Genomic DNA, 25,981 nt, shown 5'->3' on the forward strand with positions numbered 1-25,981 from the left:
ATAGGTAGGTACGGTGTAGGTACCTACATCAATTGATATTATTAATTTTATCTTTATTATCAACGAGATATTTAATTATGTTAATGTTATTTTACATAATATACATCGTATTGAAACCTATTGGTTTAAAAATTTGTACTAAGTTTAAAAAATAAAGTTCGTGCAATAATTATCTTTATTAAACAATATACGGAAAACTTTTGTCATATGTTTTTTTTATTTTATTCATCATTATCGACTATTTTTTGCAAAATTAAAATTCGGAAACAATAGAAATAAAAACTTTGCTGGCTGACTTTTTTAAAGTGTGCAGCTTTAAAATATTATTTACAGCTAGGCAACATTATCAGAATGTAAACATTTCAAATTCAATGTGACATTTCCGTGGTTGAGTCATTTCCAGTTACTTTCTAGCGACAAAATTTGTTCTGATACCCACCTCATTTTATAGAATTTAGATTTTAATGCAATTTATCATTGAACATGGATTATTTTTTTAAGAAAGCTCCGACTGTCAGAGGTACTTATTGTCTTTTTATCCGTCAATCATTCGTGGAGACTGCGTTGTAAATATCAATGTTGCGCGTAATATTCCATTATTTTATGTTGTGCAATCTCACTTCCATAACAATATTTTGTTTACATATTAATTTCAGTTAATAATCCTTTAACGTAGAACTGGTAAAAATGTTACTTAATGATATACCGATTTCTCCAGGAAGTTTTGTTGTGCCTAATTAATGTAACGGCCGAAGTCCTTGAGCCGGCGGACAATCATGTTACGATTAAAATATTATTTAATAAATTAGTGAAGTTTGTGCCCCCAAACTATTTTAGTTTTTAAGTTGTGTTGATTCCCACATCGACTTTTCGACATGATAAAGTTGGTATTCATCCAATTAGCAATCTTGGATGATCTTCCAGCAATTTTGTCATTACATTGTCAAAATTTAGAAATGATATCATATCAAGTGGGCATGACAGAGTGATGTAGAACAAACTTAAGGTGAATGTGCCACCTACCTGGCGGAAAAATACGAAGCTTGCAATTTGAGACATTTTTTTGATAATTTATTTTAAAGTGTTTTAATTATGTAATCTAATCTAAATCTAAATCTATCTAAAAACATTAAAAAGAAAAATATTTTTTGTTTAAAGTCAATCCTAATGTGAATTCGTTAACAGTGTTTCCCAAACTTTCGACATCTGTGTGCCCCTTCTATAATTTTTGTAACACTGAGTACCCCTTGTCAAAAAAAATAACATATACTTTAATAACAATCAAAATATATTTATTTTTTCCTTATTTAGTACATAAACAAAATAATAATAAACAAAAAATATAATTCATTCATATTAAAATATAAATAAAATAAGGTAAATGTACCAGTAGTTGACCATTTAAGAAAAAAATTCAACAAAAATAACGATTAACGTTTAGTATTACACCGAATGTTGGCAAAGCAAGTCTACTCATAATGGATCAAATGTCTTAATTAATATGACAAGACAAAAATTAAGAAAGGGTCTGTCACAAAAAAATTGTGTTCAATTTTTCAACACCATATTTTTGTTCCAGTAGTTGACCATCCAAAAAATTGAAAGTTCCAGTAGTTGACCACTATATGTTTCAGTAGTTGACCATGTCTAATCAGGGGTTCCAGTAGTTGACCACTATATTTTTCAGTAGTTGACCATGTCTAATCAGAAGGCTTTATGGCAAATCTGTCATCAGAGTTGCCTCAGGGCTTCCTGTCAGATCACTCTAGCCCATAGCTACTTGAATCAACTTGGTAGCAATAGGCGGTTCAGTAACAAGTTACATCGGAGAGGATTTTGTTTGACAGCCAATCATCAGCTTTGTTCGGGTAACAAAAGGTGCAAAATTAGTTACTTCAAACTAAAAATACCAAAATATATTTATTTTAACAACTAAGTACATACATACTACATAGTAACGCATAGGCTCAGTACTTTCCAAAATAAAACTTATCATAAAAATCCTTAGATATTCCAAATAAAGTCCAATTCCGGAACTAAATAAACATTACGAGTTTTGCTTACTTGCGTCGGGTCATTTATGTGGGATCTACCGCCTTCCATTCATAGCTAAGTACATCGGGTCGCTCTGGCCATTTCCATAGTCTCCCGCAATTTTGCATCGATGAAATAGTAGCTTTTACTTAAGGGGGGACATGCTCGTCGTAGGTCAAAATTGAGTTTTTATTGTATTTTCAAACCATGATCCTGGACACTCCTTAAACGTTGTAGATAATCTATTTACATAATTTTGAAGCCTTATTATCTTTCATATTTATTTTAAACATTTGATGACTGCATAAAGTATTTTTGTTACATAAAATAGTATTCTTTTAAACCTCTCGCTCTAATGTTTTAGAATATAGTCATATTTCGGTACATAACTGTGCAGTGGTGTTAAGATTTTTTACATTTATTAATTTTTAAACGCATTTATAAAACCATTAGTATAATTTATGACGAGATAATTTTTGTAAAATATTCACGATAAAAAATTATATTGATAATCTCTGTGATCCCAAATTTGACAAGAATTAGGCATTTTATTATTAAAAAATCGGCAAGATTAACACATTTGAAGATAATTCTAAAGATATTCATTATAAGCTATGTCTTTGACCATTCAAGTGTGATAAACATCCTACGAATAATGATTGTTTTATAATACTTATTGACCTAAGAATAAGGTACTGTTTTTTTGAAATACGCCATTTCTTTTGGCATTCCCCAGTGGTTAAGCTACGACATACGGCCGTAGCCATAAATTGACAAACTATAATTAAAGTAGGGAGTAAAATTATGTTAACGCGCGTGTTTGAACATGTACCTAACCGATTTTTTTTTAATTTTTTTTTTAAACGGTACATGTTCAAACACGCGCGTCAATATCATTTTACTCCCTATTTCAATTATAGTTTGTCAATTTATGGCTACGGCCGTATGTTGTAGCTTAACTACTGGGGAATGACAAAAGAAATGGCATATTTCAAAAAAACACTACCTTATTCTTAGGTCAATAATTATTATAAAACAATCATTATTCATAAGATGTTTATCACACTTGAATGGTCAAAGACATAGCCTATAATATGTATCTTTAGAATCATCTTCAAATGTGTTAATCTTGCCGATTTTTTGAATAATAAAATGCCTAATTCTTGTCAAATTTGGGATCACAGAGATTATCAATATAATTTTTTATCGTGAATATTTTACAAAAATTATCTCATAATTAATTATACTAATGGTTTCATAAATGCGTTTAAAAATTAATAAATGTAAAAAATCTTAACACCACTGCACAGTTATGTACCGAAATATGACTATATTCTAAAACATTAGAGCGAGAGGTTTAAAAGAATACTATTTTATGTAACAAAAATACTTTATGCAGTCATCAAATGGTTAAAATAACTATAAAGGATAATAAGGCTTCAAAAATATATAAATAGATTATCTACAACGTTTATGGAGTGTCCAGGATCATGGTTTGAAAATACAATAAAAACTCAATTTTGACCTACGACGAGCATGTGGGCCGTTAAGAAATATGGACGATTTTCCCCGGGAAGTATTATAATATAATGTTCATTAATGACTTTCATAACGGGCAGCATCGAGTTTTAGGCTTAAAGCTTTCATCACTAGACTTATGCCATTCACTCTCCGCTGAGTCTGAAATGTCAACACTTGGGTGAGAAGACTCGGAAGAAAAACGCATTTTCTTCTTGACTGCTTTCAATTCCCCCATTGTTTTTCTTCCTTTGCTTGCTCATTTAGTTCTTTCTTTCTTTGCCTCTCTGCAGCTCGTTCTTTTTTCAACCGTTCCATTTCTTCTTTCTTCCTCTTTTTGTTTAGGAAATACTCCTGGCAAGGTTTACCGGAAAGACTGGTGGGGGTTTTTTTCCTTTTTTGCTTTCTTCTTGAATTTTTCTTCCCCTTCACCGGGGAAGAAAAATGTCTCTTGAATGGACTACGAATATTTGATGGACCAGCCACGGGTTCACTGGCGATTGGAGACGAAGTATCATTACAAATCCTTATACCAGCATTAGGTGCACTGGCGATTGGAGACGAATCACCATCACAAGTCGTCAGACCAGGCACAGGTGCCCTAGCGATTGGAGATGAAACATCATAATAATTCATAGTATTGCAGGTGGCCAAAGACATCATACCATCGGATTCCTCTTCTTGCAATGCCTCATCGATGAGTCTGACCGGGTCAGGTGGAGTGATATTTTCCAACTCATTTTTTACTTTTCGTCATAGGTGCGAACAGTGACTTATCATCTTTATCAGGTTCGTTGTTTTTGCGGAATGATTCAAGATTTTCCTCATCAATGTTTTTACTCAGGAACTCTCTCTAAATACCGCTTGGGTTCCTCTGATGTAACCGTTGAAGGCACACTTTATGATTCTCCTGGTATTGTTACAGCTTAAGGGCACCATGGACAAAGTCCACATTTTCGGAAATTTCTTGAGGAATTCTTTTGTACTTGTAGAGGACTGTCGTTGGTGTGACAGCCCCACCGACACTCCCTGTTACTATGACGGTTATGCATTCTTTATCGTCGGCATTTACCTGCTTGTACACTGTCTCGATTCCTTTTATGGCTAAGACCCTGCTCCCCTAGGGGCGGCAGGTTATATGAAAGTATGGTGAAGCAGGCAGGTTATATAAAAAAGTATGCTGAGGTAGGCTGATAAACAATTTGCGGCAAAACTAACGTTAACATTATTAATTATATGGGTACGTTATAATGACCAAAGTAAATCCTCCGTGATGCCCTGCATTTTTTTTATCGCGTCGCTATTTCTCGTAAGTTGTCAGCTATTGTTGGCCTGCTTCATTCAGTTGCTATATATTCAGGGCTATAATTCAAGAAATTTTTGTTTTCCGAAGAAAAAATACACAAACCCGTTGCTGAAAAAATAAAAAATAAAAGTTGACGCCTAGGTCATCTACTGGACAGAACCACCCTAGACACTTCTAATTAATAAATAATCATCGTTCCATACTTATGAATGTAAAAATTGTTCAAAACTAAGTGAAATAATTTTATTTAATTTATCTAGTAGTTGACCACCCTGGTCAACTACTGAAAAAGTATTTAAAAAAGTTTGAGTAGTTGACCCCCCCACAAACTTGCTTCCTTGTAAATATAACTTAAAAATTACAAATGATATAGATACTTCAATATTATGACTGCCCGTAATACATTAATTTGATATTATGAAGTCAAAAACATTAAATTGCCATATACTTACATCCACTGATATCCTTAACAATTTACTTAAGAAATTAAAAATAAAATGCTTACGGCGTGATGTGTTGTTTTCAAATAGCTGCTATGACGCTCCTATGACATATGGTGATCTGTTAGTTCCTCAATCCGACCACAGATGGCTTCACTTGTCTCAACTTTACAATTTAGAGCAATCCTGTGTCTAAGTTTCTTATTTTGGGGATTTTATTGAAAAAAGGTCAACTACTGGTACATTTACCTTACTTAAGCAAATAAAAGTTGTATTATAAATACTATTCATTATAATCAATGAGAAGGATGAAATTGTTTGCGTTGAGAGAGATCATCATAATTTGGTTCCCTGGTCAGGGATGGCTCTTGTATAGGAGCAAATGTGCACTGATCTCCCAAATTATTATGTAATAATATGTACGTAAGTATTCAAATAACTACATATTGTAATAATTAATTATTGTAAAATATCTTTAATTTGTCGCCCGTCCGCTAAGCGCATCCACGTAAGTATTTCTGGCGTATTTTTAACCAGCCGTTGAGCTGGAGATGTGTATACATGTACGTCTTTCATAGTATTTGTTGAATGTTCGAAAGACGACCTGTACTGCCCGAGTGCCTGACCGTAGACGATTTTTTTGCATGCTGCCGAAATGTAACCTCACTGAACGTACAATTTTTACCTTGGTTTGAGCAATGTCCTCCCTCCTAGTGCTTCAAGTATAACCGATAGATGTCGCGATTGACTGGCGCGTTTATAATAATATTATTGTACGTACGTATGAAGTAGGTAAAAGGTTCCCGCGCAGTATTTAAAAATACTAGGTATATTATTATTTGTTATGAGGTAAATGCTCTGTTGTTTGATGTGCCATATTAATATTGAATCAATCAACATATTGATTAGACTAATAGGTAGGTACTGTTCGGTTATACCGGAGGCAGCGGAAAACGCATTTTGAAAATAGCCGATAAACTGGATTATTTGTTAGGTTAACCTAACCAAACCTAACCTAACCTAACCTAACCTAACCTAACCCAACCTAACCGAACCTAAACTAACCCAAACTAACAAATAATCCAGTTTATCGGCTATTTTCAAAATGCGTTTTCCGCTGCCTCCGGTATAACCGAACAGTACCGACTAATATTGTGATAATTAAGTTAGGTACAGCCATCTCACCATACAAATACGATTTTATAATTATTTTACATTTCAAAATTAAACACTAAGTAAATAATTTTAATATAAATAAATCTACAGAAAAGTAAGTCAGTAACATAATACATACAATAAGTATACCTACTTATACTTATTATTATTTTTGATGTTGAATGTCTTTCAAATCAGTCCCATTTGGAGTGCAATTTTGGAGTGGAGGTGTACAAAAGTGGCAAATTTTTAATACAAGTGATATCCCGTTGGAAAATTAATGATCCATGCCCAGTATTTATAAAAATGATACAACGCGCATATGAGAATGATGTGGGATGTCAAATGAGGATTTTACGGTCTAAAATACTTACATTAGTTACGATTTATGGAAGTTACGAGTGACAAACATGGTAACTATGTCAGCACATATGAAGTGTAATTAGGTACAATAAAAATCGAAAAATGTCTGTACCTATTGCCTTTGCATCATACTTATCATACCAGAGGCTTGAACTTTGTAACTTTGACAACAAATAAATGCTGTTCGTGAATGTAAGCGTCGTTTAGCATACGCCTACCTCCACCACGAAGGCTATTGCAGATTTTTTATCAATACCATGAAAAGAAAAATGCATGTCTTTATGCAATTGCACTCCCTAATTTTATTATCACCGGCCGCCACTGTCCCTGGTTAATTTTAATCTGAGATGCGGTTCCACGTCCAAAAGCCTGTTTCTTTTTTTTTGACTTAATGTCTACAAATTATGCTGAAAAACAACTTCACATAGATATGAAGTTGGAAAAGGCAAGATGTATTTCAGGACTTTTACACATGTTGCATTTGCAACCAGAATGGTGTTAAACTACACTCCTTATATTTATTTTTCATGAATCCGTCTGAAGCTAATTCCAACAATAATTGCTCTTCTTCCGCATGCACCTTCTAGCATTGATGTTGTATTAATGCTTGTTGCACCAAGCGCAGCCAAATCCCGGTGCAGCGCGTACCCCCACCAAACTCTTACCGTACCCCAGGGGGTACGCGTACCACACTTTGGGAAACACTGCGTTAAAGGATCCCATCATATTATTTTTTGTCATGTTTATTATTATAATTTAGTTGGTATATTAAGTTTTCTCTAACGTGTTGCATTTTTTTTGATTAATTCATAAATAGTTTCAATTCAAATTTCAATATGAAATCCTTTTTATTTATATCAAATTGTGCTTTAATATTTTGGTCATAGCGAAAATGAATTAATTAAGTAGTTTTTAAAACTTAATAAACTAGATTTCAATAATGAACATGACCATATTATTTTAATATGACTGATTAGGTGGCTCTCGTGGTGCAGTGCGAAAGGCGCTGGCCTTCCACCCGAGAGTTCTGAGTTCGATCCCGGTGATGACACAATATTAATGTGATTTTCTCAAAGCCTGGGTGTTTGTGATTTTCACCCCAGAACCGAGGAAGAGGCCAAACGACTGGCCGCCGCTCCTGGTCTAAAGGAGGCCGGTCTCCGGGCTGAAATCGCAGGAAAAAGGCTCCCGCGGATAATTGTATTCAACGTGCCGGTCAAGACGACGGAGGACGACCTTAAGGAAGCCATTAAGGCCAACACTCAAGAGGTCACGGGTCTCCCCTCGGAGGCATACCGCCATGTTAAACTGAGCCACAGGGCAGGCCCCAGAATCGGAAAATGTCACATGGTGATATCGGTCCCGGCAAAGGTGAGGGAAGCGCTCATCAATGACGGGCGCATATATATGGGATGGGAATCCTTCCCAACCAAAGACTTTTGTGGCGTCGTCAAGTGCACAAGGTGTCACTTATACGGCCACATGGCAAAGAATTGTTCGGCGAGAAGCGCCACATGCGGCCATTGCACCGAGGAAGGACACGATAGGGCTGAATGCCCTAATATTAAGGCCCCCGGAAAGTGCCCGGCCTGCGCCAGGCACAAGAAGCCGCATCAACATGCAGCGATCGACCCTGATTGCCCAGCGCGCAAGTACGCAATGGCACAGGAGCGGAACCGAACGGATTATTCGATTCAATGATTCGGTTCGGTCAGTTAAATGCGGGCAAAGGGAAGGCTATAACGGCGGAGCTGATCAAGACGGTTCGGGAAATGGACATCGATTTGGTCCTGGTGCAGGAGCCTTACTCCTACGGCCCCAACCTGGGTTTCAGTGGGGGTCGGGTAATGCACCACGGCCTGGGGTCCATGGCCTGCATCTTCGTTGCGAATCCTACCCTAGTGGTGCTACACCTTGCCCACTTGTCGAGCGAACTCTTTGCCGTAGCGGAGGTCTCCGACCGATCGGGGAACTCCATTGTGGTGGTCTCTTCTTACTTTAAATTCAGCGTAAACATCCTGAAATGCGTCGAGCAGCTCGATAAAATTCTGGTTGCATGCCGCGGCAAACAGATTATAGTGGGAGCGGACGTCAACGTTCAATCATGGCTGTGGGCCCCCCGGGGGCCGCGGTCTGGCCGGGACAATCCGGCGCCCCTCGAGGAACTCGTGGCAACTCACGACCTGACGGTGCTGAATAACTCTAATGGTCCAGCCACATTCTCTACCAACAATGGGGAATCTCACATTGATGTCACTTTGATATCCAATGGTTCTGCCGGACGCGTCGTGAACTGGACTGTCCATTTGGAAGCGTCAGCAAGCGACCACCGTCTGATCACGTTCGCCTACAGGACCGAGAGGGGCCACGCGTCTCTCGCTCCACTTGTGAGCGAGTCACTGCCGAGGCGTTTCAGGACCAAGGGAACCGACTGGGTACGTTTTGACCGCGAGTTTGCTGAGGGTCTGGACAGGATGGCCTCGCGCCCTCCGCCAAAGGACATGCACGCTGCGGCTGAGGACCTCACGAATCTCATTATTGAAAAAGCGGAGGGCACTATCGGAAGGACGACCCCGAGACCGCCGAACCTCGCACCCTGGTGGAAGCCGAGACTGACAAGACTGAGAGACACGATGAGGAGGGCCAGAAGGGCCTTACAAGCAGCGCGAAGATCGCTGGAGGGGCCGCTGCACGCGGACCATCCGCTTGCGGTCACCTACAGGACCACTAGACTCAAGTTCAAAAAGGCAATCAGTAAGGCTAAGAAGGTGCACTGGAGAGAGTTCGTCACTGAAATGGGTGGCAATGATCCGTGGGGCCCCCCCTTCCGCGTGATGAAGCTGGGCTTACGGCCCGGAAAAGTCATGTCGGCGGTACGGCGCCCCGACGGATCGTTCACCAATAGCTCTGAAGAGTCTGCCACAGTCCTGTTGGATGCTCTTATCCCGCAGGACAACGAGTCGCTCGACATTGACAACGACCGATTTCAGCAGCTTCGCGTCTATGCGCTGCTCCCCTTAAACACTCCGCGATCCGCAGCCACTACCATGTCCGAGCTAGGGATCCTGTTTGCCAGCCTCCCGATTGGCAAAGCCCCGGGGCTTGACTGCATAGATAACGCGCTAGCGAGAAGGGCGTGGTCTCTTGCCTCACACGAGATCACGCAACTCTACAAAGAATGCATGAGTAGTGGCATATTCCCCGACTGCTGGAAAAAGGGTCATCTCACGGTGATCCCCAAAGCCGGCAGTCGCCCTCCTTGTGACCCGAAAGCGTATAGACCGATTACGCTCCTTCCCGTCTTCGGGAAGATATTGGAAAGATTGATAAACAGCAGGATTGAGTCCCACCTGTCGGAAAACTGTCCAATCTCGCAAAGACAATTTGGGTTTAGACCCGGAAAGTCCACCGAGGATGCGATTCGCTTTGTGATCGATTCTGTGGAGAGCTCTGGCAAGGACCTCGTTGCCGGGATTTTTCTCGACATAGCGGGCGCGTTTGATACTGCGTGGTGGCCCTTGGTTCTGTCAAAGCTTAGGCTGAAACAGATCCCCGGGGACCTCTTTGCCTTAGTTCAAAGCTACTTCAGCAATAGGGAGATAACCTACGACTCCGGCCCCAGCCTGATTCACAGGAGGACCACCATGGGGTGTCCCCAGGGCTCCGTCCTGGGACCCCTTCTGTGGAACATTCTGTTTGACGACGTTCTGTCCCTGCCACTGCCTCCGGGCTGCACGCTCGTTGCGTACGCCGACGACTTGCTCCTGCTTGTTGGGGCGACCAGCCGACCGGCACTTGAGCGTGCAGCCACGGACGCCTTGGGCAGAATCCTTAATTGGGGGTTGCTGAACAAGCTGACCTTTGCCCCGAGCAAAACGGAAGCTGTCCTCCTCAGGGGTAGTTCTCGGGTCAACATAACTCGACGGCCGCCCACGGTTCGTTTTGGCCAGACCTCAGTGCGTTTCTCCGAAAGGGTTACGTATCTGGGAGTAATTCTTGATGACAAGCTGTCTTTCGTTCACCACGCCAAGACGGCCGTCTCTAAGGCCAATTCGGCCTATCAGAGAATGGCCCGAATGGCGGGCAGCAATTGGGGACTTAAGCCTAGAGCCCTTAAGGTTGCATACGGCGCAATTTTCATGGGAATTGCCGGTTACGCCTCCAGCATTTGGCATTCTCGAGTAAACTCCTTAACTCTCGTGAGACGCGCACTATTAAGCGGGCAGCGACTTGCGCTGATCTCGCTTACCAAAGCCTACCGCACAACTTCTACTGACGCGCTTGCCGTACTCGCGGGGGTGCTACCCCTCGATCTGCACGTCCAAGTCAGAGGATCGATCACCCTCCTCTTGAGGGGGATCAGCACAATACTCGCCGGTGTCCATCTGACACCACCGCAGAGATCCGAGGACGTTCCTTACAGGAAGACTGTAAGTGACATTGTGTACAAGACCGCATTTGCGGCATGGCAGGCGAGGTGGACCGCCTCCCCCAAGGGGCGGCACACTTACCGGTTTTTTCCAGACGTATTCTGCAGGCACCAAACTAGAAGACTCCAACCTTCGCACTGGATTAGCCAGTTCCTCACCGGCCATGGCAACTTCGCCGCCAGACTCCACGAGTTTGGCTTGATAGTAGATGGGCCGGGTTGTACCTGCGGGCATGACCACCAAGATGTTGAACACATCCTCTGGGATTGCCCGCTTATGGAATTCGAACGAGCGGAGCTGTTTGCCAGGGTCCGTCCTCACACGGGCCCAATTGGTCATGGAGATCTGGTAGCAACCGAGGCCAACTTTGCGGCATTTGAGAAATTTGCAGCGTCGTATGGGGAGCGGGATAGTCCCGACTCTTCTGTAGACTCATCCATTTCAATTCGTGACACTCAGTATGCGGGTACACAAAGCGCTTAACGTCAGCGGACAGCAGAGCCAGTCCAAAAACAAACATTTTCTTTCTTAACTTTCTTCTTTCAGCACTACGGTGCATGGTTGCAGCATCAGTCCCGTGCGGCTCCGTCTCGGGACGGAATGAGCACTTAAAATCACTTCTTTCAGAAACGTTTAAAGCGTCATAGAAAGCGGCCGTGCATATCCACGGTTGTGCATATATGACGGGTGGTGGTGGGCACTTTAACGTATGTTCAAAATTACCAACAATCACCTTGTACGAAAAAGCAAGGACATGGTTATTAATAAAAATATATGACTGATTATGACATACTAAAATAGGTATCATTATTTCTCAATTATAAGACACCATCAATTATTATAAGACACCCTTATTTTTATATAGGTTCCAATAATAAAAAATAAAAAATTAAAACATTTAAACTTTATTATAACAAAATCATACAATCACTATAAAAAGAATTAAAAAATAAGCATATTATTTATGTACTATCACTATCAGAGTCTGAAATTTCAATGCACCATCATAATGTAGTTTTCTTGCCGACATTTTAAATAGTAATTAGGGACAAAATTTTTATTCAAACTCAAACGTGTTTAGGCAGTGGCTAGTAAATCGACTACTTGCTCCGCTGCGCCGGACCAACTGACCACCCCCACTAAAAGTAATCAGTGATGATTCATCACAACTGTGGAATTTTACAGCGATTGTAAGACGCCATCGATTATACCCCAAATTCAGAGACACAAAATAGAAAAAAAAACATGCATTTTTTAATCGAGGAAATATGGTAACTACGACTCTGCTCGCCAACCTCTGTAGTTTCCCTTGACCCTACGAATCCTCATGTACAGATTACCAACACACAACGCAATGTCTTCCAGGTTGCCATTAAATGGATCACAATGTAACTACGCGTTTTTTGAATGAACAATTATTTTAGGACCATAACTAAAAAAAAATTAACGGGTCCATTGTCCTAGATTTGCTTATAGCTTATGCTTATTACTTATAGAATGTTATGTGTATGTCAGAACTAGACAGCAGATTCACCAATTCCTAAAATCAATCACTACATTTCAACATATCCAGTTGAACCATTGATATGGACAGAAAGACTGACACCACCGTAATTATTTGGTGCGTATATACTATTTCTTCCCATGCAGGCAGGACATAGGCATATTATTGTCTATTGTCGATCTCACTCACTTCTTGTTATCCACCCAAAATATTGAACCATATTTTGTATCTGGTTTGTTTGTTTGTTTGTATGTTTGCTAATTGTAAATAAATCTATACTAATAATAATATACATTTAACATTTTTTTTTCCAGAACAACAACGGGATAATGACAGAATATTACGAAAGGCAGGGAGGGAAATTGAAAGAGATCGAATGACTTTGGAAAGAGAAGAGAAAAAAATTGTAAGTCTGAATAATATTAATTTCTTAATTACTTAACAGGTTTGTTGGATGTCATCAGCTAATTAAAAGGGTTACTTGAATTAGTCAGAATAAATCAATAGCTGACAAAGAATGTCTAACTTATTGTAGAAATATTAGAAATCTAAGCAATGTTAATTCTTCACTTTATGGTCAAGATATATTCCTAGAAAGATGGCTGTAAAACGAAATGCCATTTATGGAATCATTTTGTTTTCTATATTATTGATCGATACAATTTCTGTAGAATCAGTTTCTATTCAATTGTATTTTATTCATTTTAATACCCATCACATTTATGTTGGAAGAATAAATAATGCATTCATCATTGGGATCATAGTATTCATACATGATGCAAAAATATTGTCAGAAAGCACCTTTGGCCAAGTAGTTCTTGTCATTTATCGAATTCTATGATGCAGGTGTAAATACATTACTTGTTATTGTTGTGCATAATGCAGTCCCATAATATTTTTCTTAATCGTGAAAATATATCTAAAAGTATTTTATACATTTTTCGACAATATCTATCGATACTGAAATACCGGTTTTAAATTTCCAAAAAACTGGTGTTTTTGGTATTAGGAAATTAGATACGTTTAGCTACGAATTTTGCTAGATATGCTACTTTATTGCTTATTAAATTTAGCGTAAAAGCGCAGTGCTCCCAAGACGCAAATATTCTGAGTGAAGACGATACTCGTAGATAGATTAAAAATTATTTATTTATTTATTAAAATAAGAATACAAGAGTGGCGAACTGCCATTTCAGAGGTCTTAAAATATTTGCACAACTAAAAAACCAAAAAAACCATCCAGACTTCTATGAACTTTCAGAAATATTTAATCCGATCACGAAATCAAATTCAAGTTATTTGTAAAAATCTGCAGTTCTATAATAATATTACATATTTTTAAAGATCAACAGAATATTATTATGTAGCTACTTCGATACCTTTGTTATAAAATATCAATATTTGTAAGATATTTTTATAGCTATTTTTATTGATAGATACTTCTGTTTTTTTTCTATGTATTTTAATGTAATAGTGTATGAATTATGAAATACAATATGAAGTTTTTGATTCCAGGAGCAAGAAATAAAAAAGATGGCCAAAGAGGGTAACAATGAATCCTGTAAAGTACTAGCCAAGCAACTTATACAGCTAAGAAAACAAAAAACGAGATTCTATGCAGCTAACAGTAAAGTAAGTATGTATTGTATGAAATTGAAATTGTAGATGACTACAGTAGAACCTCGTTAATACGAATTTCATGGGACCGAAAATCGAAAAAACAATTCGAATTACGAAATATGAAATGTATGGGGGAAAAATATTAAATTTTTTTTTGATGTTTTAAGAAAAGTCTGTCACAATTTTCAATGACTGGCTCATGATATAGTGTAACTTTATTACGATTTATTGAATATTTTTATATGCCAGGACTCTGGAATCATTTTGAATTACGAAATTCGAATTAAAGGAATGGTTTTATATGAAAATAATGTTCAAGGGATTTTTTTTTCACGAAAATTTCGAATTAGTGCGGATTTCAAATTATCGGAATTCTTACTAACGAGGTTTTACTGTATTAATGTGGTAAAGCTAAATTGATGATTTTGATAAAGCATAATATTACATTTCGAATACACCAATGACGCTGTCCTATACGACAACTCAATCGAGGGTATTCAAGGGACAATTGACAGGTTGCTTGACAACTATTCAAGTTTTAACATTAACAGTTTTGCTCGGTATACCCAAAAGAAGTAGCTCGTTATAAAAGTAAATAAATGTATGGAGAAAATCATTAACTAAAATGTCAACGAATGTTTCCTCATTATATTCGAGATCTCGCTATTTCCGTGATCGTAATAACCAAGTTCGACTGTATTATATTAAAGACACTTTTATTTATTTTAATACACACATTTAAATTGTATTGTATTAAACCGAGAAGACGCTGAAATAATCAAATATTTGTTATCAATATAAATTCATGCAAATATTGATTAATTTGTAAAATCTAACAAAGAAAAACTTCCTTTATTTTAATAAACATCGCGAGGCATAATAATTCTCAATCTCAATCAATATTATGAAAATTGGGTAGGTAGGTACCTGTCAATTAAGCAAGTAGTTTATCAATCAAGCTACTGAAACGTTAATTGTAGATAACTTACTTATATTATAATAATATGAAATCGAGAAATTAATTTTTAATATGTGCTGTAAATATAAATTGGTACCTAGGCTCTAATGAGAAATTTTTCTTTTTCTTTTTATAATTCTTCATAAAGCTTCTTCTCATAAATTCTTTTCATAAAGCATAATAATTCTCAATTCATAATAAAGGTCTAGTCCTACTTCGCTCAAATTTGTTTCTAGGATTTTTCCAATTGGTAGGTAATGTTTCTGAAGCTCTTCAAAATAATTTCATTTTGGTTTGTAATACTTAATTGTTTGTTTCTGCTTTCAGATTTCTAGTGTAGGTATTCAAAACAAAGCCATGGGAGCCAACATTGCGATTGCAGGAGCGATGAAAACAACTGCAAAAACAATGGGTGATATGAATAAGGTGATGAATCCAGAAAAGATGGCTGCTGATATGGGAGCCTTCATGAGAGAAAACGCTAAAATGGAAATGACTGATGAAATGAGTACGTTTAACTTAATCATGTTTGTTATTAAATTCACACGTATTTATGGATACTTGAGTTGTGTGTCCGTTAAGAATAAATGTATCGATGGTCAAATTTAAATTGCTATAATGTCGATAATTTTCATAATCTATCATGGCTTAATATTATCATCATTCCAAAAAATGTGTGTGTTCTATAAAAAATACTCAACATTAGGTAGTAAACTGAGTTTAAAGTTGAGCGTGTATATGCGTTAATTTTGTACGACTGGCCTGGTATTCAAGGCACTTTGAAACAGTATTCAAATATTAAGTTTTAATACATAGCCATGAACATAGTATAATTAATATTTTTTAACTGTGAAACTAACAAAGTGAGGTTTCTTTACTCATCACTAGACACCGGACATCTGGAGTCCTTTTTTTTTTGGGACGGACTCGAATATTACAACATTTTTTAATTAAAAAATGCGTTAATAATTTATGGAACCTATGTTTTTCAGAAAAATAAGTTGTACGATGTAGTAGGTACAATGAAATATGAAATAAATGATATTGATAATATGTGCAAGAGACTTTATCGATACTTAATTATATAGAAACGCTGCTATTAGTAGATATACTATACTATTTAGAAAAATTAATGAAGCGCTTACGTAAAGAGTGGAAGAATTAGTTGTTAATAGTAATATCTATAATATTTAATAATATTCCACTTTTTATATACCTATTATTGAAATCAAAGTTTAAAATTTCTACTAAACTACTTTTATTTTCACTATCAAATAACAAATCACACTTGCTCCCATAATGAGAAGGACCTGACAGCTAGTGTATTATTAAAATCGTACCAAATCTGAATGATTTCGTATATTATGTTCATACTACGAAAATATATAATATGAAAACATATTATTATATTATATGGATTTATGGATAGGTAAAATGGGGAATATCGGACCTACGTGGTTAATGAAACCCTTTAGAAAAAGTTTCGTACGAAAGATACTTCAAATCGTACTTTTGTGTTTCAAGCAAGTGGTTGGACATATTGAGATATTCAATTTTAATATATAGGTACTGATGTTGTAATGTTTTTTTTGACATTTTTACAGGCCATTTTCAAACACTTTATATTCATCATGCAAAATATGTAAGGACATGCGTTTTCTGTTAATTGCTACTCCCTAATACTATAAATTATATATCATAGTATTATTTCAATGAAATATATAAACCCGATATAATTATTTATTTCGGAAGTTATCAAAATGATACAATCATAATTAGTCGACATTGATACATTGTGTATATATATTACCTAATACCATTGATAATAAATTATTTTATCAAGAAAATATTAGATATAAATAGGTATAACACAGTTGCAGTGCATACCATTTGCCTTAACAAGTTGACCTTGGTTCTAATAGTTCATTGCTTTATCCAATCTGGGAGTTCACACATGAAACTATAATTTGATGTTATAGTAATATGGTAGAAAAAACAAAAAAAACTTAACCTGCGCGTTTGTTAACTGATCTACGTATTTTCTTAAAATCCGAGATCACTTCAGTTTTGACGATTATGGATTATAGCTTAAAATTGTTTATTTGTTTTTAATTAGTGAGTAGGTATATTTCGTGATATTTCACATTAGCTGGTTCCATTGTTTACGGGAAATGATGTTTTAACGGGCTTACCTATTGAATGTATTAATAGTATGTAATATATTCATTACGGGTTTTCACAAACACTTCAGATAATCAAAATTTGTTTTTTACTTGATCCTTTACTAATAGGTAAGAAGGTTTTAACAATCTTTTATTATGTCAATGTGCATTTACGATCGGTGAGTGCGCATAGTGCACGAAGAAGCCAGAAGGCATAACCCGGTCGTAAATAATGACTAATAGAATACCTAGTACAAAACATAAATCAATTGGAATTTATTGATTAATATTTTTGCCACTCGTACCCGTTAGATATAGGGACCATTATACCACTTTCCACAGTCGGAAGCCAACAGCGGTGGAGTGAGGTTGTACAACTTCGCTTGCGTATACGGGACGCTATTCGCCTGGTTACTCGCGAACGGTTACAAATACGGGATACAACAAAAATAATATTGTTTGTAAATGAATTTGACAATAAACTCAACATGTGTGGTCCCATGTGATTTTGACAATCAGTGCCAGTGCTTGAGAAAAAGTGAAAAATATTTATTGTTGCACGGATAGTGCACTTTGTGCGGGGAGTGCGTCAAACGCTGTGAAGCGAGGGGTTGTCCACACTGTTTTTTGTTCACACTGTTGCGCGAATTCCAAGACCGCGTGAACGGCAAAAGCAATAAAATGGAAAACACCACGATGGAAGTGAATGAAACCAAAAAAACGAAGAAGAAAAGAAACGATGATGAAGAGGAAGTGGTTGGAGAAAAAGAAGAAGAATGGCAGACGGTGATCTCTGGAAAAAAACCCAGAAGAGACTCTGGGGTCACTCCAAAGGGAAACCAAAACATCGTCATGATAGCGACGGGAAGTAAAATTCCATTAAAATTGAAAATAGCGCAGATGCTGCATAAGGCAGGAGTAAAAGTACAGAAAATTTACAATAAAAATTTAAAGACGTACATCCAAGTAGAAGACGAAAAAGAAGCAGATAAAGTGAAACAAGCTGGAGAACTCAAAGATCTCGGTTTTGTGACCAAAGAGAATGACTCCTGCTCTTATGGAGTAATAAGAAAAGTCGATATTGATATGGACCTCCAAGAACTGCAAATGGAAATCAAAAGTGATGCAAAAGTAATCAACCTTAAGAGGTTGACAAGAAAAGGTGATACAGGAGAGCTGACAAAGACCTCGTCAGTCAGTATTAAATTTGGGGAGAAAATATTGCCGAGAACAATTTACATATATGGAGTCTCTTTTGCTGTAGAACCGTATGTATTCAGGGTTATGCAATGCTACAAATGCTGGCGATATGGGCATATCGCGAACAATTGCGGACGTACAGTAGAAACGTGCCCTAAGTGTGGTGAAAACCACAAAACCTGCGAAAAAAATGAGGAAATTACGTGCATCAATTGCAAAGGTAACCACGCGGCAAACAGCCAAAAATGCCCAAAGTGGCAAGAGGAAAAGAATTGCAAAGAAGCAATGAAAAAAATGAACATACCTTTCAAGGAAGCAAAAAAAAATATGTTAAATAATAGCTATGCTGACATATTAAAACAAAAAAAAATCGTAGGAAGAGATGAAAGCGAAACAATTCAAAAAACTAAGGAAAACAAAAAGAAAGAAGAAGCGGTGGTAGAAGCTTCAGGCTCAACAATAATATCTACAGGTAGTAGCGTAAAGCCTACAAAAAATAAGAAAAATTCAAAGGGGAAGACAGAGGTTAACGCGATGGGAGAAATTATGAAAGTCTTGCTGAAAGGGGGAGACTGGCAGCAGATCATTAAACAACTAATAATTAAAGCAGTGGACTGGGTATGCAAACAATTCAAAGAAGGACACTTAAAGGAAATTCTAGGGGAGGTTCTGGAGCAAAATGGATAATAAAAAACAAATTAGGATTTTACAATGGAATGCCAGAAGTATGAAGCAAAAAAAAAGGATGATATAGAACTCTACTTAATAAGACAAAAAATTTCAATAGCATTAACCTCAGAGACTTGGCTGAGGTCTGAATTAGACTATCTGAAATTCAATGATTACACGATGTATCGAAAATACAGAAGGGATGGATACGGAGGAGAGCGATTCTGGTGCATAAAACACTGGCGTCTAAAGAAGAAAGAAAGAAAGACGGAAGAGCTAGACAAAATAATTATAAAGCCATTTAACAGAATAGGAGTGAGGACCTGATCGAAGGATCCCCTTCTAGAAGAGAAGAGGCGATATGACAGCGAGTCGCAGTCAAAGCCTCGGTAAAATCACAAAAAAAAAAAAAAAAATTATACCACTTTCCTCTAGAAGGTATATAAGGTACTTTTAAACACTTTGTACATTTTGCATTTTTGTTTATTGTTATTAAATCTTAGTTGATATTATTCTTTTGACTTATTAACTTAAAAATAACAACAATGGATGAAATATAATATTCCTAAATATTTTTGCATTTTTGTTTATTGTTATTAAATCTTAGTTGATATTATTCTTTTGACTTATTAACTTAAAAATAACAACAATGGATGAAATATAATATTCCTAAATATTATAATATGTCACATATATAATATTGTGTAAGTATATAATATATAATTATCAAGCCTCGATAGCGAAGGCTGCGTGACTAGCAAATGCACTTACGACCTATGTAAACCTGCCGTTCATATTGTTTTAAAAGCACTATAGATGGTTGCACTATTATATCTAAAATGTAAACATAAATTTATATACAATATTGGTATGTACTACAGCTGATGATGATACATACTATCGTATGGAAAATAATTCATTTTTAAGTTGTGGACTTCTTGTACGTATCATGCGACAAAAGCAATAAAATCGTCTTCAAGTTTTTGTCATTGGTCGGGAACCTTTTTTGATACATACACCTACGGTAGGTGAATTTTAAACACAGCAAATTTTTCACAGTTTTGAAGTTACGCTATTTCTTAATGTATATAAATCAGTCATTTAATAAATAAGGACAAATATCACCAACAAGTTAGTTCAAGTAAACAATCGACTCCCACGTCCTCTATACTTAATTGACTTTTTATGCAATAATATGTACCTACCTATATTTTGTACTGTTATTCAATTGAAAATGTCCATTAGGATAAAATCGGTTGAATATCAACATTATGGAATAAATGTGGAAAAAGTACGAAAGTACATATTATAAAGTGTTTTAATGAAATATGTATCTAGGTACCAGTCGTTTTATGTGATGAATAGTTCTTTACACTTTATAATATGTAAGTATTTAAATCAAATACATAATATAATCATATATCAGATAATTACTTTTTAATAACAACATTTAAATATAATGCTAATTATGTCGAATGGCCACCTAATCGGCGCGCCTTTAGCGTACAATGTATTAAATGGGACGGCGGGACTTTTTTTAACGTTACACACCTACAAACTTACCTGTAGAATGGCCAAAAATGGAACTACGAATTACCATAGGACGCCATTTTGAAAATTTCATTCGAATGTCAAATTTTGTCCAGTTACTAGTCTTGATTGGGTAGTTTTCGACAATGGCTCCATTTTTTTTGTAGTACTTATTCCACTTTTAATCAATAAATTAGGACCGGTTTCGTCCGCCTCAGAGGGACATTTTCAACTGAATCTTCCCTTGTTCGGTTGAAAATGTTCCTCTGATGTGAACGAAACCGGTCCTAATTTATTGATTAAAAGTGGAATAAGTACTACAAAAAAATGCGTTTTATTAAATTAAACAACAATAAATATTAACGTAATACAATGACTAAGTGAAAATCTGAAGCAATATTATATTGCAAAACCTTTAGAAGAATGCAATTACGGCTTACGCAATACATAATATTATAATAGTAGGTTCAAACGAATATTTTCAAGGATGTCTCGCATCTACAGATGTACGCCACTGGTATTTTGAAGATGAAATTTCTTACGATCGATTTGATGAAATTCTTCAATGTCAATAGTTTATAATCAAATAGACCAGTTTGGGCAGAGCATCCTCAAAATACTTAAATATCTAAAGAAATAAACAAGTAGGTATGTGACTTTTTTATCGATATGTAGGTACGGTATTGTTGCTTGATAATACTAATAGGTATCAATGATACATTTAGAACATAAAACGGGTCAGCGGACAAAATCTTCCAATATTTGTATTTATATTAGTGGTAGGGTACGCAAAAGCTATTCGATATTTAATTATGAAAAAACATATTCGACACGCATTTTATAAAAATGGTTTACCATTACTTACCTGCAATAAAACAAACCATCAATTTTGTAATGCGACCTTTTTAATTGCATTTTGCGAATTTGAATTCGTTTGTCGTTGCCGCAAGTCGCGTTATAATATTGGCAAGACGATTATCTTAATTACATTAATTACCATCGCACCTGAGCTGCCAGAAAAAACAACTGACAAATTGTAGAAATCCATACTAAGAATCATTTGGGCAAAAGTCTCCTTAGGATATTGGATTCGTCCACCAATTTAATGTGTTTTTTTATGGGTTGACGGTTAAAAACTTCAACAGGCCGGCCTTTACTCATCACAAACAATTCCTTCCTGAAGAGATGTTGTTTTGTAGAAAAATATTTTTTTAATAGGTAATTTATATTAAATCTTTCAATTCAATAACCAATAACCAGTTCAATAATCAAGTCGCTGTGTATTTATTTTTTATTTTAAACAGTTGCAGATTCGTTGGATGATATGCTCGGCGATTCTGATGAAGAATCAGAATCAAATGATGTTGTCAACAAGGTGCTCGATGAGATTGGCATTGAAATCAGTGGAAAGGTGAGAATTGTCTTAATACAAACTCTTAGTTATTACCTGCCATAAACAATTATATCAAAACCTAATTCACATTGTAAGGGTAATATTTTTTCAAAATAGAATATGTAATTGCTAATACAGTCGGTCTTCAACTACGACATAATTGATTCCTGAAAATGTGTACGATGATATGTGTGTGTTTTAAGAAATGTATGAAATAGCGAATTGTATGAAAATAAAATGTACGAATGCCGAGGACTGGTTGTATCACAAAAATAGGGGTAAACCATCATTTCATTTTCAAAGAAGAATTATTGTTGTATTTTGTGATACGTTGCCTGGAATATAACCAAGTTACACTGTATCATAGTTTTATATTTCCATTTGTTTAGTCTTTTCTACATAATAATAATGTGTTTTGATCATGATTTTTTAAATTTTATTTAGATGAATTGATGATTTTATTTCAAACATATACCTATAAGAGTATAATATTGAAACCCCATTTCTTTTTAAAACATTTAATGAAGTGTTGCTGAAAAGTTTTACTTATGTTTAAATTGGAATTTTTGCACTAAATGAAGAAAGTATTCATGGCTGGTTGTTTTTATAGATGGCGGATGCACCTTCAGCTATCCGCGGGAAAATTGGAACATCGAAGGCGACAAAGGAAGATGAGGAAATTGAAGCTATGCTGGCCAAGCTTAAAAGTTAATTGCGACTGTGATTTTAATCAATTATGAATTATATAAACGTCCACACAACGCTTTATTTTATTTATTAAATGCACTCGCTTAATATTTTCTATACTGACATCTGATGATAATTGTTCACAAGTTATTTTGTAAAATTTTATTGTTTCTCATTTCAAATTGAAAATAATAATACAAATTGCTTATATTTTGTAAACATAGATGTCACATTGGACCTTTTTTGTACATTTTGTATTTTAATAATATAATAATTCTGCATGCGAAAGAAAATGGGAGATAGTCTAAAATTACTACTCTTCAGGAGGCCCAAAAGAAGATTGAGTTTTTTGGTAACTGTATAAAAACTTCAATGTTTCTGAGTGGAATTTATTAATTCAGAGCCATTTATTTGGCTCATCCCTTTTCATTTATGTGTAAATAATATATTATGGCTAAATTGACATATATAACTGGAAGACTTATCTCCCTTTGCGCACATAGAATTATGAAAACATATCATTTTTATTATAAGCTATTAAATGTATAAGGTAATAATTGCACCGGTAGAACATTAAATGGGAGATTACTTTTTCTTCTCTATTTACCATCTCAAAGTAGAGATTTGTTGGTAAAATATGTGTGTTACTAAGTTTTACTGGATTCTCTCTGATATTGTTACAAATTGAGCGCAATTTGTAGCGTGTTTTACCAATAGCAACAATGATGATATGAATATTATTGTTTAACATTACTCTTGAGGTGTGCATTGTGCTTTTCAGTTACAAACCGTTTACCTCCCTCTTAGGGGCAGTCTTTATGACTTATATTTACTATGAAATCACCAAATGAAATTAACTTTTGATAAACCATATTGAGAGTGTAATTAAATCATTGAATATTTTGATTATATAACTGCAAGCTTATAATATTATCTGTCAATGAATACAATAGATTCGGTGATTAAAGGATGATATTGAAACCTGAGGTGCTGATAATGTTAATTTTAATCATGTTGATGTTAAAATTTCAGAACATTATGGTTTATTATTTTTAATAAAAACAAAATGCTACAAAAGTGTTTTATTTACGTAGTAATCGGATAATATATTTTATTTGCTTGCTTTATAAATTTAATGTGGATCTGGATCATCGCACGAACATTTTTTATGAAAAATAGATGTTGGCCACTTGTCAACCCCTGCTAGGGCCATTTCTACATTCAAACTTCTTTTTCATTAGGAACTCATAACTGAGAATTGTGACCCAGATAATTTAGTTGTTTGACAGCCTTCTCTATGGCTTGGCTCCATCCCTTTTGGCATTCAGCGGCATATCAATGTGAAGTCTGTGGCATTCTTGATTTCATCCTGTCTATCTGGAGAGAGCTCTTCCTCGTCCTCTCCGACCTTCGTCCTGAGATTGAAAAACAAAATGTGAATTTAACAAATCCAGGATTTGAAACCAGTACCCGTAAGTTCATAAGGTGACATGTTACTAATTTTCGTAGAATTTTTGAACTTTGAGAAAAGCATAGACATCTATGTTTGTTAGATGTAAAGATTTTAAAGAATGTACACTATTTTCCATAGATGTCGCAATATGAAATAAAATTTTCAATCATACTCGGTACTCCTGAATGTTAGTTTGAATTGTCTCCCACAGATGCAAGAGCAGTTTTTAATGATTTTACGTTGCCAATATGATATAAATGCACTGAAACTTTAAGAGTTGTATTTTCCAAAGCACAAAATTTAGTGATAACAATCTGAATTATTTATTCCTAAATTCGTCATAAGCATGATATTTAAGTATGTAGTTGTTTCATTTTAGAGGTTTTCGTTCAATATTTGTGTATGATGTAAATCCAGTATCGAATTAACGTGATGATAATTATAATTCGTGTAGAGACAAATGAGGTATAATTTTGTAAATATTTGTAAGGATTTTTTGAAATTGTAATTTTTATTAATGTCTACAGTTAAAAACTTTGAACGAATTGCATAAAAGTTTTAAAATAAAAACTGTTTGCCGTTTGGATTGCTCTTGTATGTACTTGGAAGGCAATGAATGCCATGCAGCTAATTTATAAAGTAAACTCTACAACTCTCTGGCTACGCCAACTGTTAGGAGACAGAACTAAAGAGATTAATAAAACAGTCACATTAATATATGAGTATAATGTAGAAAAATCTAATAAAAATAATATTTCAACACCTGTGTACGAAAAATATCACAATTAATAAAATAGGTCAAAAGATGGTCTTGGTCCTGTGTGAAACAATCACCTAACTGCAAAATGTAGTTTTGAGAAAATTGCGTTCAAGATTTTAAAAGAGCATGGAAAACGGCTTATTTTAAATTTCTTTATGTTTAATATTAATTTATGTGATTGAGATTTGGAAAATATTTTCGGAAAGTAGAGTAAAAAAGTCGTTATTCCATAAGACGTAAGCGAATAACCACAATCAATTAATTCACACATGGCTTTAATGAAAGACCATTTTACTAGTTTTATGTGGGTTTTACCAATTGAGTAGGACAAAAGCAAAATAGCTACTCTCCATCACTTTCTTACACATTGAAATATGCGCATAAAAACAATGACACAGTTTTGAGGGGTTTTTAGGTACCTACACTATAAGTTTTATGATATTATAATAATAGAATATACTCTGACCATTGTTTAAATTAAAAATAGTAACGCTATTTGGTCTAATTTGAACATTTCAAAGAGCGACTGTTGTGCATTTCAAAATTAGAGAGTAGGTATATCTTGTTATTAACTAATTATTCCGTCTAATTAACTAATTTTAAAATAGGACACACACTGACATTTATCCAAATTTATCCGAAATCCATTTTTTTCAAGAAACAATAATTGGTGAGTTAATTATGATTTGTTTTTTAATGTCAGTACCTACTTAAACAATCAATTATTTTCACAATTTTTTTCACAAATTATATTTGGCGTGATAGGTACCTACTACCGCTATTTTTTTACGGTAGCCTA

General features: G+C 35.5%; 1 protein-coding gene across 1 annotated transcript; it reads left to right on the forward strand.

Moving 5' to 3' along the window:
- Positions 1–364: 364 nt before the first annotated feature.
- Positions 365–24,042, forward strand: CHMP2B (Charged multivesicular body protein 2b). Its single transcript, XM_085944801.1, has 6 exons — positions 365–520; positions 13,065–13,156; positions 14,266–14,382; positions 15,656–15,836; positions 22,194–22,300; positions 22,893–24,042. The coding sequence occupies exons 1-6, from the start codon at positions 484–486 to the stop codon at positions 22,992–22,994; spliced, it is 636 nt and encodes a 211-aa protein (XP_085800927.1). The 5' UTR covers positions 365–483; the 3' UTR covers positions 22,995–24,042.
- The last annotated feature ends 1,939 nt before the right edge of the window (positions 24,043–25,981 follow it).

The sequence above is a fragment of the Rhyacophila brunnea genome, unplaced genomic scaffold (genome assembly GCF_057557595.1).
Source record: "Rhyacophila brunnea isolate RB1 unplaced genomic scaffold, BYU_Rbru_1.0 scaffold_17, whole genome shotgun sequence".
Taxonomy (NCBI): Eukaryota; Metazoa; Arthropoda; class Insecta; order Trichoptera; family Rhyacophilidae; genus Rhyacophila; species Rhyacophila brunnea.